This window comes from Gavialis gangeticus, unplaced genomic scaffold, assembly GCF_001723915.1.
Source record: "Gavialis gangeticus isolate Ggan-Ray unplaced genomic scaffold, GavGan_comp1, whole genome shotgun sequence".
Taxonomy (NCBI): domain Eukaryota; kingdom Metazoa; phylum Chordata; order Crocodylia; family Gavialidae; genus Gavialis; species Gavialis gangeticus.
Window position 1 is genome coordinate 10260528 of NW_017729030.1, and position 18535 is coordinate 10279062.

An 18535-nucleotide genomic window follows, 5' to 3' on the forward strand; every position below is an offset into this window, starting at 1 on the left:
ATGCAAGTCCTACTACAAAAGCAAACCTTTCTGAATGGATAAAGTGCATTCACAAGCTCATTTATGCTCAGCAGCTTGTAATTGATAACACTGTTAGATATAACCTGTGAAGTGTATTAATGCCCTTGGTTTTGGAGGGAACAAGTTTGAGTTCTGAGTTGAGTGGTCCTTGTTAAATTTTCACCTACTCCTATTTTCTTTTAGTTGTTCCCCATATAAAACAACTAGGTGTGAACACAAATTAGTTGCCAGTAGATATGGAAATTTGTTACCTGTAGCATCTGAATTGTGTGGTCATTCTCGTCTTTGCAAAGAGGCAAGTCAGCTCTCAAGACTAAGAGGGCTAAGTGAAGGCCCTTATCTCTGAAGTGTTGATCCAAAGCTGTTTTTATGGTTTGCACCACCTGTTCTTTGCTCAGGCTGCTATGAGAATATCCTGGCGTGTCGAGTACATGAACCCGAAGAGAGAGTTCACAGCCATTTCGCCGCATGATGCCTGTGATGCGACAGCTGCGTCCAAAACTGCAAGATGTAGTCAACGAGCTGGGGGACAGGTGGCTGTCAAAGTCTGAACTCCCCAGAAGGCTATTCCCAAGAGCACTTTTACCACTCTGGGTCCTTCCCAGCAAGAGCAGGTTGATGGTGATATCATTATCATCAAGCATTGTAAGTGCCTTTGTCCTTAAGTGCGCGTCTGTCAATGCAGAACAAGTTCTATTAATATTTGTTTTCAGATAGTTATAATACTTGTGTAAGTCAGTAGTAAACTGCAAGAATTACAACCTATATCAGTAACCACACTTGGATCACAAAGACGGTTTCCTCTGCCTTTGTTTGATTCTAAACAGCATGCTTCTTTATTCCTGCTGCCCTAGAAAAGGAGACCTAAGCATGGTACTAGAGCAGACCTAGCAGGTCTCCCATATTGAAAAAGATGGAAAAAACAGGTGGGAGTAAAGAGCTCATAAAAAGATAAGAGCAAGTAAGGAAGGAAGGTGACCAACCAATATTTGAATAGGGAAAATTACAAAGGCAGGGGGCTGGTTGCCAAAGAAGACATCAAGAAAGGCAGGAAAGATAGAATGGAGATAAATATGTTCTATAGCTTTCAAGTGCCCCTATTTTGTTAGTTAAGACTGAATTTGGCCCTAGAAATGTGATGGTGTGGGAAAAGCAGCATAAACCCCCACACAAATTTTGGAAAGTGGTTTAGAAAATTTCTTCCATAATCTACAAGGTGTTCTGGCAGGTCACCAAATTATATCATCAGGTGGAATGAAGCCCATTTCTGTAGGCCAAGACAAAAAGGGGAAATTAACACTAGTCTGGGATTTTACATTTGACAACCTCATGCCACAACAGAGTTCTGTCCTAAAATTGGAAATGCAGGGTGACTCCAGAATAGAGTTTTCTGGTCCAGATCAAACTCCACTTCTTTCTAAGGTAGTGATAACAGAACAATGTCTGTCACTGCTTGTGTTTCAGACTCTAAAGGTTGGGTAATAAGAATCAGTGTAACCTTTTAGCCTCCTATACAGTACCCACCACTGCTAGGGAAGGGAGAAACAAGGATGGAGGGTGGAAATGGTAATGTGTTCAATGCATTAAAGTAACCACCAAGAAATTACCTGGTTCTGGAGTCTTGGCTATTATCTCAAAACAACTTTAGCAGATTTTTGGAATTCAAAGAGAATTATGATTCAGGGACATTTTGAAAAAGGTTGAGTCTACACTGGGAAATAAATTGTTGGCTTCATATCACATAGACACCTGAAAACACTGGAGGGTTGCTCAAAGTCCTTTGGTTAATATTCACTATACACATTCTAGAAAGTCTGTGACTGCTTTTGAATGTCATTTCCTATCATCACATATTTGTTTAGGCACCGTTGAGCTTGTAGTTCAATATTGCTCCATCATCATTTGAGCCAGGCTCAGAGGAGCCTTCTGTGAAAATTCAAGCAAGTGAGAGGTTATTAAGCTAATATATTTGTGTTAAAGGGGACACTATATCCTTCATGTGATGTCTTCCTTGAAGAGTTCACAATGTGTGGAAAACGGATGGTCTATCCCCTGACTATTAAAGTAGATGGATTAATTGAACTTTTTTTTAGTAGCTGTCTAATAATCTTTATGGAAGACATCTGGGAAAACAGACAGCTTTTTATTAATTCGACTATCTAGAATTTTTTTAGGTTCATTTTCTGTAACATATTAATAATCCCTCTCCCAGCTGAGACTTGTTAGACCTATGCAGAAAAGTCTTCCTTTTTAAACCCTGTTGCCTGCTTTGTATGTATCATGCAGGCCTCTTTGCCGTCATGAGTCTGATTTTTTTCAGAAGTGTTGAACATCTATAGCATTCATTGAAGCCAGAGGGGGAAAGGTTGATGTATTACAGTCTAGCATTAGGATTATATAGGAAAATCACAGCAGATCAGGTGCATATTCAAACTTGTATATAAAATTAAGTATTGTTTTTTATCATAAAGGCTGGCATTTTTTGTTGATATTTTTCAAGTCAGTCTGGACAGCCTAAATACTTAGATTGATAATGGTATGTCACTTACCTTTTTCTTCTTTAAAATTCTTCCTCTACCAAGATTTATTCATATTCCATGTGTGCTGCTTTTGAGTATGAACTTTGAAGTTGACAGTGGCAGTGTACCACACTGAGACTGATACGTACTCTTTACTCTGGTTAATCTATTACAAATAGCTCTTCACTTAGGTCTACCCTCTAATCAGGATTGCTTATAAACTTCCTCTTGGTCACCTGCACAATTGCAGATTTGCATTTACATACTCATTGAGACCATCTCAAGGCTATATTAATTCTATCAGTTCTCTGAACCAAAGCTCTTATTTTACATACGGTTAAGGCACTTAGTGATTACTTCAACTCTACATTTTTAAGTATGCATAATTAAATTTCCATTGGGTGGGTTATGGAGGGGGGAGGTGTATTTACATGTGCATACATGTTCTACAGTATTCTTATGATGAATTTTAATGGGTTGCCTTTTAAAGTAACTGCCAGTGTCAAAACATGACAAGTTTTTTTGCACTAGTCATTAGATAAAATACAGAAAAGGGGCTGGGAACAGGAATGAAACCAAGTTCTCCCTACTGTGATGTAAGTGCCCTAATGCCTAGGCTACAGACATGGTTACTCTTGTCTCTCTTCTCTGGCCAAATGAATCTCAAATTCCTTGCTGTATAGTGGCAGAGATTCAAAAAGAGGAGGTGAATAATGCTACCCTTATACTCTGGGAGGTGTGGGTCTGAATCTGCTCAAGATGAGGCAGGAAATTAACTTAGCTCTTCCACTTCCTGGACAAGTATTCTAAACACTACGCTAGTATCTCCCATCATTCTTGGTTTTTCTTAGAGGAAAGAGTGAGCCCTGCTTGGTTCTTTGAAAACCAGGTTGTAAGCACTTCCCTTCTGGCATGGATTGCAGACTGTGGAAGGCACTGAAGACCTAAAGAGGGTGGGATTTAAGATGCCTTCCTGCCTTTGGCATATCCTATTGTTTAAGTCTAAGCAACTGCACTGTGGTCATACTGACTTTAGGCAGCTTCCTGTTCAGCATGCTGGTTGCTCTAAATCTCATTCTGACACTGGCACATTCTCCTCATTCACTGTGAAGACAGCCTAGGCATGCAGATGATACTAACTGTTAGGTGCCTCAGTTCCTTTACTGGGGCTATCTCAAAAATTTTGTTAATTTAGAGTAGTCATAGTAAGGTAGTTTTCCTAACCTGTCACTGTACTACAACCTTTCTATGGAGAGAGTATCCCTTGAAATGAAAGAGTGGTCGGGATTCACTTTACAAGATGATAGATTTTTTCAGTCCCAGTGGCCAGTGTGGCCTGAAACCTCAGCCTCCATTTCAATACAATAATGCAGCCCTGAGCTACCCCCATAGACCATTTCTGTATTGAAACTTAGCTATGGATTTTACGCAGTATACTGTTAGTAATGATGCCCAATCGGGCTATTATCATGAAAGCAAGTTAGGCGCATTCTTGGCCAGGATGGTTTAATCAGGATTCTGCCTTTCAGCTGTACTTTCCCAGGATGATCTGATGGTATTAGGAAGACAGGACTCTTCTGTTAACCCAGCCAGTTAAGTTGCCAGGACCCTGCTTTAAATTAAGACCTGTAGATTCACTGTGGCAAGTACCCTTTTCTAGCTCCAGGATAGATGTTGGGGACATAGATGCATTCACCTAGACAGAGAGAAAGCAGATGAAGGAGCCAAGACAGGGAAACAGCCTTGTGGGATACTTGGGGAATATCCAATCTCAGGGATAAAATGTAGGCTATGATTGACATTATTGCTTTTGAGTGACGGATAACGCTAAACCCCAGGAAGTACGTGCTAACTTTGGGTCTGTGTGTGCTCCTGAGGGTAGAGTAGGGACTTGGCCCACTTGCAAGTATCCTGAACAGCAATGTCAAAGTAAAATAGGTCCTGATAAATCACAATGAAAACTTCACAGTACTTCTTCCCCCCTTCAAAAAGGCATGTTTTACAGGATGTATTGTAACGTACCCTAAGTTGGAAGACATCTGGAAGATCTTATGACTGCATGGGTAGAGAGATTTAAGAAGTCTTCTTCCTGTGGGAATAAGACAGGGAAAACATGAAATTGATTTATATGACAAACATTCAAAACTCCTTGAACTACTTGGAAAGAGTCTTCCCCAAGGTGGCAGTATCAGCCTGTTTCACAGGTACTTTGAAACTAAACAGGGGTTCCCTTTCTCCAGAGATTTTCCACTGAAATAAAATATCAGAGATAAAATCCATTCAAATAAAGATTAATTATTACACAGATATTCCAAATAGCAGTAGAATAATTTAAAGTTGAAAATAAATATTTCCCAACTGTCACCTCCAAACAATATTCCTGCATTTTTTTTATGCATGTAGAGAATATATAGCATCTTACCAGGATTCAAGTAGTCATGCAATTCTATTGTAAAGTTGATGGTTACCAAATGAAGAGAGTCTTAAGCCTCCATGCCATCACTACACAATATCTTCCCCTGGTAGAGAGGTCTGTTTTGAGAAGGTATTCAGTTATGCTTAGTGTGGTCTTTGGTACTGACATTGCCATCAGGACTGTTATTCTCAAAACATAAGTTTGTAGAGAACTAGCAGAAGCATTTAGCGTACAATAAAGATCACTTTGATGTTTTATAAGTACAGCACTTTTGGCTGTCGGGGGATGAGGAATTTCTTAATTTTGTGTTTTTTCTAACTTGTGTCAGAGCTCTGAATGGGGGAAGCCTTCTGTTGATTATTATTAGAGAAATGCAAATAAGTCTGGCTGGAATTTTCAAAAGAGGTAATTAGACCATCAAATCCAATTGGACTTAGTACCTGACCCTATCAAGCTCCTTTTAAAATCTCAGGCTAAATGAATAAAATAACATAATCTACAGGTACAACCTGGAATCTGTATTCCTGTTAGCTTACACTAACTTTATAGTGCACCTTAGTTATGTTATTGTATCAGCTATTATTCTTTTGTTATACCTGTGTTCAGATCACTGACTTGCAAGTAACTTAACAGTGTGCTGTGTTGTTGTTGGGTTTGTTAATTTGTTTTCTGTGTTTGCTAGATTTTCCATATTATCTTAACCTAGGGTCTTCCTTCATGACTGGTGTCTCCCACCAGACACTTATTTTTTAGTTCCTATGTACTCCCATCCCTTAACCTCATTCCATATACATGCTCTCATTTAGTCTAAGATAATGCCGCAAATAATTTAAGTTGTGCATTGGCAAACTTCTCTCACTGAGGGGAAACCAGTGGAGGCCATTTAATGGATTACCACACACAGATGCAGGCTCCCACCCTTCCTCAAAATTATGAGACATGCAAGGAGCTATACAATGTCCTGCAGAAATATAATACAGTCCAAGCACTCTAAGAATTATAGCTTCAGTTCCATTACACAATAAGAAATGTGTAATCTCTGTGAAGATTCAGGCAAGCCATAGTTTACTGAGTGAGGGATAAAACAGCCTGTTGCTACTCCCATTTCTGCTAGGATTATATCCACAGCCCTAGCTCTGTCCCAATGTGAAAGGAAAAAAAGTTAAATATACCAACAGTACTTTACAGCAAATTTTGCTTCATTTCTGCTAAGTCCAGTCACACCTGTCAACAGTAGGAGATGATTCATAATCTCATAAAACTTTGACATGCTCCAGAGTAGTTTCTTTTTTGCAGGAATAGAATCATGTGTTTGGAAGGAACTTCAGTAATCATCTATTTCTCCTAACACCCTGCAGAGATGCAGGATTTTCTCCTCCTAACCCATGCAAAGCTTGTGCCTCTTCTTCCACTCTCTTTTTCACAGCCCTGGGCAATTGTCCAGGTTACCCACCCTTAAGGCTGGCACTGCATATGCTACAGGACAGAGGGCTGCCCAGCTTCTATGGCTAGGTGGCACAGTGCCGTGCCTGCTGGAGCAAAGGCTCTTGGGGAGGAGGACAGAGACACTCCTGACTATCATGTGTTAATGCTGCTTTACCTACATTTGCAGAATCTGCCACCAGAGTGCAGACAGCTGAGAAAAGTTAGACTCTTTGCCCCAACTCCCCCCAGCAGTTGGGACTCTGCCCAGGGCACTGCAGGAGCTTCTACCCTAACTTTGCATAAAGACGTTGCCAGCCCCTCCTGCTTCCCCATCTCAATAAGCTGCTAATATTAAAATAGAAGATGTAACCCTGGAATAAGAAGTGGCTGGAGTTGCTAACTCTGGTGACCTGAAATCATTGTGACAGTTCTAGTCAAGGTTTGTTTGGTAATATCTATTGTTGGACCAGCCATATAGTTGGGAGAGAAATTTGACAAAGTTTTGGTCACAAACTCCTTTCCTCAGGGCAGAAACAGACTACTGAATACCAGGTAAAACAATTACTTTTGTTTAATTCAATTATATAAATGAAAATAGTCACTTACAGAAGGGGCAGAAGGCAGTAAACTGTCCAAACAAAGAGCAGTTATCAGAATGGGAAGGGAGAAGAGGTAGTGGTAGTGATGTGGGGGGGAGCCACGGGGGGACACCACGGGAGGAGGATGGCCACAGGTGCTGGCCTCAGCCTGCCCCACCCCCCTTTTGTCATTTTCGCCTGCAGGCCTGATGCAGCCCGAGGGGAGAAGCTGGCCTGAGGGGGGAGAAGCTGGCCTGTCACAGTGGGGGAGGGGGAGAGAGCAGCAGGCCCAGCCCGGCCTGGCCCAGCCTGCTGCAGTGGTGGTGGAGGGAAGGAGTGGGCCTTCTCCCTCCCTCGGGCCTGGGCCCACTCCCCCCCACCCCCTTCTGCCACTGCGTTGGCCCCAAGCCCACTCCTCCTGTCCCCCCACCGCCACCATGTCAGCCTGGGCCTGCTGCTCCCCTCTCTCCACCACTGCAGCAGGGCAGGCCCAGACCCCAAGCAGTAGGAGAGAAGGGAGGGCATGGGGCTCCATCTCCACCCACCCCCTCCCTGCCCCCCGGTCATTCTTGATGGGCAGTTAGCTAGAATATACATATTGTAACAGGTTAATATGGGCTATAGTCTATATTGTCTATTTTCTTCTTGAAGAATTTTGCAGGGTAAAGGCAGTTTTTAGGTGGGAGCAGGTGTTAGAAATGTTCTCCTCAGAGGAGCTAAAGTGGTATCTGAGGGCCTGGCTATAGATTACAGCTTCCTTGGTGTGTTTGGGATAATTACTCATTTGCAGAGGTAACTTTTATAGTAATCTGGGTTTTTGTACATTATTGTTTGTAAGGTGCCATTCTGGATGTGGATTTTGGCATCTAAAAAAGTGATGTTAGTATTAGAGTACCTTAGAGAGAGCTTGTTGGAAGGGTGGCCGCTTTTGAGGCTATGGCAGAAATTAATAAGAAAGTCCAGGTGTTCATTACAGATGATAAAAATATCTATGTAATACAGGTATGGTGGGTGAGAAATACATAGTCTCATTGACTAGCCCAATGTTCATGAAGTCTATGGAGACTAGGAGTAAGTTAGAGAGTATTGTATATCCTCAAATAATTTTTTATGACCGTGGAGACACTGTAATGGTGACATAGTTGCAAATAATTGTCATCTGCTGTGCCTCTTGATCTAATTTTCCGCACAGGAACTTAAGTGCCATACTATTTTTTTTTTAATACCAATCAATAAATCCATAAGCTTGGTTTTCAATTCAGTTGGTATTTATATCGCAAAGTCATACAAACTTTTTTTTACCTCTATTACCATATTTACTCAAATACAAGATGAGGCCCCAGTTTTAAAAAAGTTAAAAAACCCAAATCTTCAAAAAAGATTTTTTGCAGCAGTTTCACAAATGGTAAAATGCTTCAGTTTTAGATGAACTAAGTTCATGGGTACCTGTACTAATTTACCTATATTCAAATTTTGCCCCTTTTTCATGTGTTCAGGAAGAATAGGGGCTGACAATAAGGAGGGGGTGGGGGCAGAAGTTAAGGGGCAGAGGGCAAGGGGACTACCTGACCGCCCCAGAACTGTGTTTTCTGCTGTAGTAGTGGGAGGGGGACAAATTCAAGGCAAACTTGGGAAGTTATAACCAGCGATGATCCCATCAGGGTGAGGGGCCTGGGGCAAAGCAGCCTGTGTGGGGCCCCCTACCCATCCCATGGCACACTTCCACTGGGGAGCAAAAGCCCCCGGCACACCAGACATGGTAGGATGGGTGACAGCTGGAACAAGCAAAGAACCATCCAACCCATCGGGTGGGCAGGTGGCTAAACTGCAACCATGGCCTCTCCACCTAGCTTTGTGGGGACCCCCAAAGTATGGGGCCCAGGGCAGTTGCCCCAATACACCTCCCACCCAAGGACGGCCCTGATTATAATGCAATTGAACATTTTCCATATATAGAATCTTATTATTGGGCGGTATCCTAATGGATGAAGATCATTTTCTATTTGAGTAAATACAGTAAATTACAAACTGCATAGGAAGCCCCGAGTCATAACAGCTTCTCTTTATTTCTTGTTCCTTTGTTATATAGCCAACTAAGGATTTTATCCATACAGTTAAACCCCAATCAGGGATAGATCCAGTGGGGGTGCAGTGGCATGGCCACACCCTCCTTTCTGACCACACTGGACTTTCATAAGTCTCTGAAGAAGGTAATAATCCACTCCTTCCTTCCCCTCTGTGCTCTGAGTCATGGCTTCTTCCATCCCCCCCCTCCTCAGCCTGCTGCTTCTTCTGTCCCAGGGACTAGTGAAGCTCCTGTCTTGCTCTAACAAGGCTGCATGGGGGCTGGGCCCAGCCCAAGACAGTGGCAGCACTAGTGGGTGGGTAGGTGGTTTTCTCCTCCCTACCCAGTCCCCTTGAGTGTTCCCCAACAGCCTGGGAGCAGGTGGCAGGGTCTCACCTGCCCACTGTTCCTGCTGTCTGGAGCTGAGCCCAACCCCTGTGCAGCCCAACTGGAATGGCTCTAGAGCTCCCCTCACCCTTGGAACAGCAGGGGCTGCAGCAGCAGTTGGAAGGGGAAGGAGAAGGGGAAGGGGAAGGAATTGTTGTGCCTCTGAACACAGAAGGGAAGGGTGGGGGAATTCATCCCTGCTTTTGGGGATTGCACCAGTTTTTGAAAAATCCTGGATTCACTTCTGGCTTCAAGGGACGATTCAGTACAATGTATAAGAAGAGCTTAAATGCATGGTTTCATACTGCTGACTGGCTCTTGCGCAACTGGTAAGTGTATTCCATTTCAGCATCATGTAAATTTAACGTTGTTGTAAATCCAGCTACAGATTATTGCCACCCATATTACTGCCAGCTGACATAGAAGACAGCTTCTGCAGGGAATAGCAGGAAGACCAAATGCTGCTGAGCCAGGAAACTGATTGTTGAAAAATCTACAAAAAACTTTGTCCTTTAATTAAAGGAAGGAGAAGGAGAATTAATACTGTTAAATGAGATTTCCTTTTATAGTTAGAGAAAATTGATTATATAACATTTCCCACCCTTATATTCTCTATAGGTCAAGGCACCAGAGGGAAGCAAGTGGCAGAGCACATAGGTGCCAAGGAGCAGGTGCTGGAGTGTACAGTCACCTGTGAAAGTGGGCAAGGGAAAGGGGGCAGGCTGCCTGCCTTCTCATCAGCACCTTTTCTGCAGCTTACCCTGTTCCTGCTTCCCCAACTACAATGATGGGTGGGGGATAACAAATTTAAGATGACCTACCAATAATTTTATTCTATAAATGAGAAATTATAGCAAATGTCTCATTTTCCTTGTATAGCATTTAATGATTGGCAATAATCTTAAATTCAAGGTTATCTTGGATTTGGGTAAATACGGTATTTCTATGTTGAAATGTATTAATCCTTTATGGCTGTGTTTATCCTTTATGCCATGCAGTCTAGCCTAGAGGATAAATAAATCCTGATTCACAAAAGAATTCTGGATATAGAGGTATCGGAACAGGGACTCAACCAGGTGCTTAAGTTTTTAGCTTGACTGAGGTCTTAAAGCAGGGGTGGGCAAAATATGATCCATGGGCTGAATCCAGCCTGCAGGCAGACGCCCACCAATGAATTGTATTTGGCCTGGCCCACTGCACTCTGCATGGGCCGAGACCCACCCACTCCTGTCTGGGGCAGCGTGCACTGTACTTCTCCCCTTACCCACCAGAGGGCCCTAGCCCCAGCCCCAACCCCAGTGCTATTACCACTGCTGCAGCCACCCAGGAAACTATTTGGCTCGTCCCACCTCCAGCAGATCCTCTTCCTCTCCCTACTGCAGCAGGGGCCAGCAGCAGCAGCTTCCTGTGATCCAGCAGGCAGATTGGGGACCTGCACCCCTGGAAGGAGTCCAGCAGAGCCCCGCAGCCCTTCCAGGGGTTTGGGCAGGCCCCCGATCTGCCTGCTGGATGACAGGAGGCTGCTGCTGCCAGCTGGGACCGGTGCTGGGTGCAGTCCACACCCAGTATGGGGAAGATTGGTGCTGCCACTGGCCCCAGCTGGCAGCAACTGCATGCTGTCATCCAGTGCACAATCATGGGGCCCGCACCCCGAGGAGGGCTGGGAGATGTGCCAGAATCGTCCTGGGGGAGGGCAGCCCCTGGATCTGTGCTGGATGACAGGAGGCTGCTGCTCTTGCCTGGGACTGGTGCTGAAGTCAAGTAAGACCATATTCGAAACTCAAAACGTTTTGAAACTTCCAAAATGTTTCAAGTGCTCTTGTTTTGTTTCAAAGCTGTTTTGAAGGCTTTTGTTTCATTTCAATTTTGCTATTTCGAGCTTGAAACACATCGAAACAGTTCTGAAACAAAACACCAGGTGAAATTTCGCACAGCCCTACTAGGAATATCAGTGAGGCTAATTTTTAGTCTGTTCCATCATTCTGAAAGCTGTCTTGAGTTCTTCTGTAAAATTAGGTATCTTTCAATGAATGTGCACTAAACAGAATTGACTGAAAATTAACCAAGTGTAATAGAGATTTTGAACATTACATATGGGCTCCTGAACAGAAGCACCAAGTTATTGCATTGCCTTCTTTGTCTTCTAGAGATAAACCCATTGTAGAAAGAAAGTTGGATTTCAAATAAGCAGTCAAGCCTTGGGAATTCTTACTTAGAACTGTATCTCTTAACCTGTTATTGGTATCTGGAATCCAAACAAAATATGTGAATCTATGAGACTTTAAAAAGAAGGTATCGGGAAACCTATTCACAGCAATAATTACTTAACAAAGAACCTACATAAATGTACTGCAAACTGAGAAATCATTACCTGGAGGGGAAAAAAAAAAGGTTAAGACTCATTTTAACAGAAGGGGGCTTGACTGGCTTGTTGCAGAAAGGACTAAATAACGTGTCATATTGATCAGTTCTTACTTATTCAACATTTCTTGCACAGAATTTGGCATACCATCTCTTTCCCCCCCAGTTATTTACTGCTAGGGAGACTCTCATCTGGTTGGACTTGGAACTGGGGGAGAGAAGAAGGGTTAAGAAAATGCCTTCACATTCTTTTAAACCTGTGCATTTGGAGAATATTACAGAAATTATAACATATCAGTCTTTTTTAATTGTAACAGTATGCAAGCTTTTTCTGCCCCAGTATGTCCATGCATATTCATAGAATACTGAAAGAACTGTACTAACTTAAAAGAACAACCTTTTTCTTTTTTGATTTCAGACAGTGTGGAAGTCATATGTTTTAGATGTTAACTGAATGAAGTCAAACCAACCGAGCAAAATCTAAAAAAAAATCCCTGCTATTTCAAACCATGAATGAATAATATAAACATTTTGCCCTTCTGACTAGTTGTAGTTAGTATAAATTGTCATGGAAAGCTCCATGTTTATGATATAGCATGTACAACGGATGAGAACTATTTGAAAAAAGAGAAGAGGCAATTGCCCACAATTCGTGCTGTTCATGAACAAGAAGTTTGCAGAAAATATTAACTGCTGTTAAAGGGGGTGAAACAGCCCCCTTGAAAATAGGCAGTGTAATCACGGGCAGATCTGGGAGGGTGGGAGGCCTGATGCAGTTGCACCCCCTTTTGATTCCTGCCTCACCCAAAATTTAAAATCAGTTGCCTGGGAGGGGCAGTGTTATTTCTGTTCACACAATGCTGAGTCAATTGACCTAATGGTTAATTATCATCTTCTTGATTCCTACTAATCTCTCTCCACTTCACAGGTGTTATTGACTAGGGCTGTGCAAAATTTCACGGGCTGTTTCGATTTGACACTGTTTCGACTCATTTCGAGCTCAATGGTCATGCTTGGGTTGGGAACAAAGCCCAGCTGGGCTGAGTTGCTCTCTTCACCGCAGTGGTTGGGCTGGGGAAGCAGACTGGGCTGAGTTCCTTTCCCCAGCCCAATCATGGAGCTGAGTTCCTTTCCCCAGTGCAATGGTCAGGTGAAACATCAAAACAGCGTCAAAACAGCCTAACCGTTTTGACAAAGCGAAATGGAACAGCTGTTTCAACTCAAAATTAAATTAAAAACAAAATGCTGTTCCATCCAAACCTCAAAACTCAAGTAAAAATGAAACAGTGCCATTTCGCACAGCCTTATTATTGACCCTCTAAACTTTTCAATGGTTTTGATGTTCCACTATTCCAACTATCCATTCAGCTGAAATGCTGTCTGTTAGCCATTCCTGGTAATGTCTCCCTCTATCTCACAGCTCTGCAGGCTGTTTTGAGCTCAAGATAAAAACCTTAACTCTGGTGTGGTAATATTAACTCTGGCATAGAAATGACTGACAGCAAACTCCTGGAGGCAATGTCAAGAAAGTCAAGAAGGCTAGATTTTGTTTTGTGAATTTGAATGAGATGTCCATTTAACAATAATAACTACAGGACTAATAAAACTATGCCTTTTGACTATTTTGATTACTTTTGCCTGCCTAATTTGTTGTGTTTTTTTAAATTTTGATATATCACCAGCAAATTAGTGTGTATTCCAATAAAGTTATATATTTGTTTTTGCTTTGATCTTAAACTGAATAATTTAATGATAACTTCTTAGTAAGCCTTCTGCTTTCTCTTTAGCTAGAGGAAAATATGTGTTGTGCTTGATGTAATGATGTACCACACCATCTGCACCTGCCTTTTCAAAATCCTAGATCCACCTATACACAGGATCATGCTTTTGCTCTTTTCCTCCTTGACTAAATTTAGATCTGAAGACTGAAAAAAACCCAACGAGACTTATATTTCCTTTTCCAATATCTGCTTCTCCAAAATTTATTTCCTTCCTTAGTTTCCTTCCTTAGGTTCCTTCCTTTGTTTCAAATAGGACAGCTATAGTAAATAATCAGCTACTTCATTTTTTACTAGCCTGTGTTAGAAATATGAAGAAAAAGTATAGGTTTGATCCGGAAAATACTGATCCAAATAACTTGACCTGTCTGACCAGTGCATCTGATGAAACAAACTTGAGTGCATGAAAGCTTGTGCTCATATGTATATCTTATCTAGTTAGTCTATAAAGGTGCATATTAGGGGTGCACAAAGTGGGCCCTATTCAATTTAGATTCAACCTGAATCAGGGACAGTGATTCGATTAATTGATTCGGATCACTATCCCTTATTCGATTCGGCAGAATCTGAATCTGAAGATTCAATGCTGATTTGGACATTAACACAGCTTTGAATATTTTTTCTACATATCTTGAGGTACCAGCATGGCTCATGAATGCTGTGATGCTGGGGTGCATGAAGCATCCCACAGGAGCGTGGGGGGGGGCCTCCACATGCTCGGTGGTGAACCCAGAAGTGGACCAGAAGTACTACCAGGGAGGCTTAGCAATCGGCCACAGGGGGACCTTGGGTGCCCTCCCCTCCGACCCAGGAGGCACCAGTTGCTGAGCCAAGGAGGCGCAGAAGGGCCCCCCAGGGTGCTCCCCATCAGACCTGGAAGTGGACCAGGAATGCTTCTGGTCCACTGCCAGGTCTGCTGCAGAGCACACTGGGGAGACCCCCCACGCTTCTGTGGGACACTCCATGCACCCCAGCATCACAGCTACCTGCTACCTACAGATATGTAGAAAAAACATGTAAAAGCTGTGTCTATTTCTGAATCGCCAAATCTTTCCGAATCTCTCCAAATTGATTTGGAGTGTTCCGATTCAATTCAGAGAGATTACGGGGTTCTCTGACTTGATTCAGGTTCAGAGATTTGGCCACTGAATCAGGCCAAATCTCTCCCAAATCAAATCAGGGACCAAAGTTTTGCACAGCCCTAGTGCATATCTACTAGGGCTGTGCAAAACAGCAGCATTCCATTTCAAAATCCGTTTTGATGGAACAGTGTTTCATTTTTGAGTTTTCTTCCATTTCAAAAACACTGTTCCATACCATTTCATCGTAACAGTTTTGCTGTTTCAATGCTGTTATAACGTTTCAATCAAGCTGGGTAAGGGAAGCAACCAGGCTGACCTCAGCTGGGCTGAGATACCTCCCCCAGCCCAATCATAGCCCTGGTTCTCCCCTGTCTCCCATCACCTGTCTGGCTGCTTCGAAACTCGAAATGTTTCGAAACTTTTGAAACGTTTCAACTGCCCTTGTTTCATTTCAAGCCTGCTTCGAAGCCCTTCATTTCATTTCAATTTCACTGTTTAGAGCTCAGAATGAGTCAAAACAGTGTGAAAATGAAACAGCTGGTGAAATTTCTCATAGCCCTAATATCTATCTTACCTTCTGACTGACTTTAGATTAACACAGTTGACTACCTCTCTCAATATCACTGTAGTCAATGAGTAATCAAGGGACTGAAGGGGAGGGTACTTATTTGCCTATTTAATTAAGATTAAGCCTATAAAACAAAACTATTTATCTCTCCTGCCTACACCCCACTTTCCTATCCCCTGTAAAAAGAGAGGCAAATTAAACTCAAATAAGCTGAATATATGGGCACTTGTATATGTGATGCCATTACACTTAATCTAAAGTGACAAAGAGGTTATATCTACATCCATCTCTCTCACTGATCTTTCTCTCATGCACCCTGCACAAATTTAAGTTTTGTGTCCTTGGCAGCAGGGATGGCTGTGATGGTTGGACCTGTGATGATGGTAGCTCCATTGTTGCACCATCTTTAAGTTGGGAACTGGGGCTCATGCTGTGTTTACCCATCCATAGTTAGGGTACTGATGAAAACCACAAATGGCTATATCACACACAACTCAATATAAGCATTATTCAACATTTGCTGTCAGGGCTGTTTCCTGTTTCCCAATCTAGCCACAGTGGAAGGTCATTGTTTGTTTCCAGTCAACTTGGCACACAAAATAATAGCATGATAGAAGCATAGGTAAACCATTCCAGCCATGTTTGGCAGAAGGGAAAAATGATTGGAAAGTTTAACCTTCTCAAGCAGAAGAACAAAGGCGGCAGAGATTAAAAAGCCGTCTTTTAAAAAGCTGCAGAGCATGAGGGCACAGTGCAGGCACAGGAGGCCTGGACAGGACAAAAGTAAAGGGCATGCTTCTATAGAAGAGAGTGGCTCAGACCACTTCAGGTGCCCAGAGTTAAGTTCCTCAGTCAGTGTTCAGGCTCTTCCACAACTGATCTGGCTTCCAGAAATACAGAGCTTCCAATGACCTGATTTACAGTCAACAAGAGCTGGTGGATGCTCCACACTCTTGAACTGAAAGTATTAGGTGTCTAGATGGGGTTGTAAGAAACCAGATTTATTCCTCTTGACCTCACAGTCTAAATTGGACACCAATACATTTAGGCATGTGTCTAAATTAGATGCATTCTCTAGGCTATGCTGGCTGAAGTTTCTATTTTTGAATTAGAAACCCAGTCATCACCAGGCTTTACATTATAATTTATTGGTGGATGTGTGTTTTAAGAGAGCTATTTGATTTAAGAGTGAGGGGCCATATGTTTCCAGGGAGCCTGATCTAACTTCCCTGGGATGGAGAGGAGTTTTACCAATGACTTCATGGTTTCTTCTCTGAATCATGGAGCCTCTCTCTTTTGTGCAGTCAGTTCTCTCCTTCCTTGGCAAGTCCTGCCGTAAAACAGGACAGAGAAGACAGGGACATGCTTTTATACCTACTGCCTTTATCTGCAAGTCCCTAGAGTCTTGCCTTCCCCTCTCAGACTTTGTAGCTTTTCAGTCTCACTGACTGAATAGGCAGAAGAGGCCATTCAAGAGGTAACATGGAGAAGGCATGAATGTGAAAGTAGGGAAAGGACATAAAATAGGCCTTTAATGCATGGAGGGATGAACAGAAACCCAGTGGTGGGCAGAGAAATTGTGCTGGGCATTAGCTTAACCTCGAAGAATGAGAATACAGTGTTGTACTGAGCAACAGAAAATAAGTATGTGAAAGCAACACTGATTGGTATGATCTTCCATGCACAAAAATCTGTGAGTTGGAAATCATGCTTCCTGCAGCAGTTGTAATTCAGCCCTCTTGTGAATATGGTAAGCCAAAATCTCCTCTGATATGTATTGGAGTAGCTCTTCTAGCTCCCATAACTCTAACAAATGTATAGCTCTGTTGACTGTATTTTTACAAATCAGTGGAATCATGCCGTTTTAAAACTGAAGTAACACAGTGGTAAATCAGACCCTTCATTTCAAATTGGGATCACAAAATATGTACAACCTCCCATATGGTGCTGACCAGCTAGATATGGCATGTTAATGGAGTGGGTAAGCTCTGTGGTTCTTAGGAATTCATTGTGCAGCTCTTTGTAAGACTACACCCATTTTACTTCATATTTTCAGGTGTCTGAGGTGACTTTAATGCCATTCAAACATGCATAGATTTCTACTTTTTCCTGAAAGTTGCAGTCTCATTTCTCCCACTCTCATGAGTACTATTACCTCAGATACACTAAATAGGAAACATGTGCTTCGGGGCTAATGGTATTGCTGCTCTGTAAGGTCAGCTCCAAAGACTCAACATAAAGGTTTTGCTAATTTAAAATGAAATCAAAGCAGCTGTCATAAAGAATGTGATATATAAACTCTCATTTAAAGTTGTATTATATTTCTCCTATTATTTTTAATAGTATGAATTAAGGGGGAGAAAATATTTATCGAAAGTATAAAAAGCAGCATTTTTGTAAGCACTTTCTCAACAAGAGAGAGATAAATATTTTGTCAGTGATACAGATGCACAATCTCTAAGGATATTTTTTCAGTGACATCCATATCCCCTCAAGTAATGTAGTTCCTTACCAAATTTATTTGGGTTCACTGTAATATACACAAACAATAAAGATGGATGATGTCACACTGTAGGAATGGTCAGAGATGATAAAGACTCTTCAAGTCTTTTGCTGGTTCCTGGTAGAGTAAGTGTTGATATTTCTCAGTGATCTTTCCATTACTCCCAATTCAGGGTGTATTTTCACTTGGTGTAGTGGAATGGGATATTCCAGGTCTGTATTTATTTATTTATTTAAGTCTCAATGGATGTTAACCAAACTAAGCCTTGCTGTTCCCAGTGTGAGACCTCTGTGTCAATGCTGATGAATACTGGCACTTTTCTGGCTTCAAACCAAGCTGTTTTTCTTTCTCTGTCCTATTTTCCAGTAACTCCTCCATTCCCTACCTCAAATCCCATTAAAAGAAATGCAGCTGATGAGGTTGAATTACTCTCCATTACTAATGATCATACAATCATGCTGGAACAACTTTTGACATTGCACCCTGAGGCCAAAGGAAATGGCTCATATCACAGAAGTTTCATGCTGTATATGCATTGGGAAAAGTGCTGGCCAAGTGCCTTTGTAGGACAACCACTTGCTGGGTTCCCTGACAGACAGCTGCAGCTATGAAGGATGCAAATTTTTAACTGCGCGAGGAAAGGGGTAGCAGTAATCATATATGAGAAGCTGTCCCATTGTCTACATATTCACCAACTGGTATTGGTATAGCTCATATAATTCATAACAATCTGTGTGCGTCTGGTAAAGACTTTTAAAAAAAATTTCCAACAGTGACAAGCTCATTATAGTTAGAAGTGTGTGTGTGAGGTCGTGGTGAGTGGGGGGATGCT

The 18535-nt window shown here is 42.2% G+C and overlaps 1 protein-coding gene across 1 annotated transcript in view; it reads right to left on the reverse strand.

Moving 5' to 3' along the window:
• Positions 1-2672, reverse strand: part of GIMD1 (GIMAP family P-loop NTPase domain containing 1) — a 13492-nt gene extending 10820 nt beyond the window's left edge. Inside the window, exons 1-2 of the mRNA XM_019521941.1 lie at positions 2571-2672; positions 273-694 (exon numbers count right to left, since the gene is read on the reverse strand). Coding sequence (XP_019377486.1) covers positions 273-665 — 393 coding nt within the window. The 5' untranslated portion in view covers positions 666-694; positions 2571-2672. The remainder of the gene's footprint in view (positions 1-272; positions 695-2570) is intronic.
• Positions 2673-18535: the final 15863 nt, after the last annotated feature.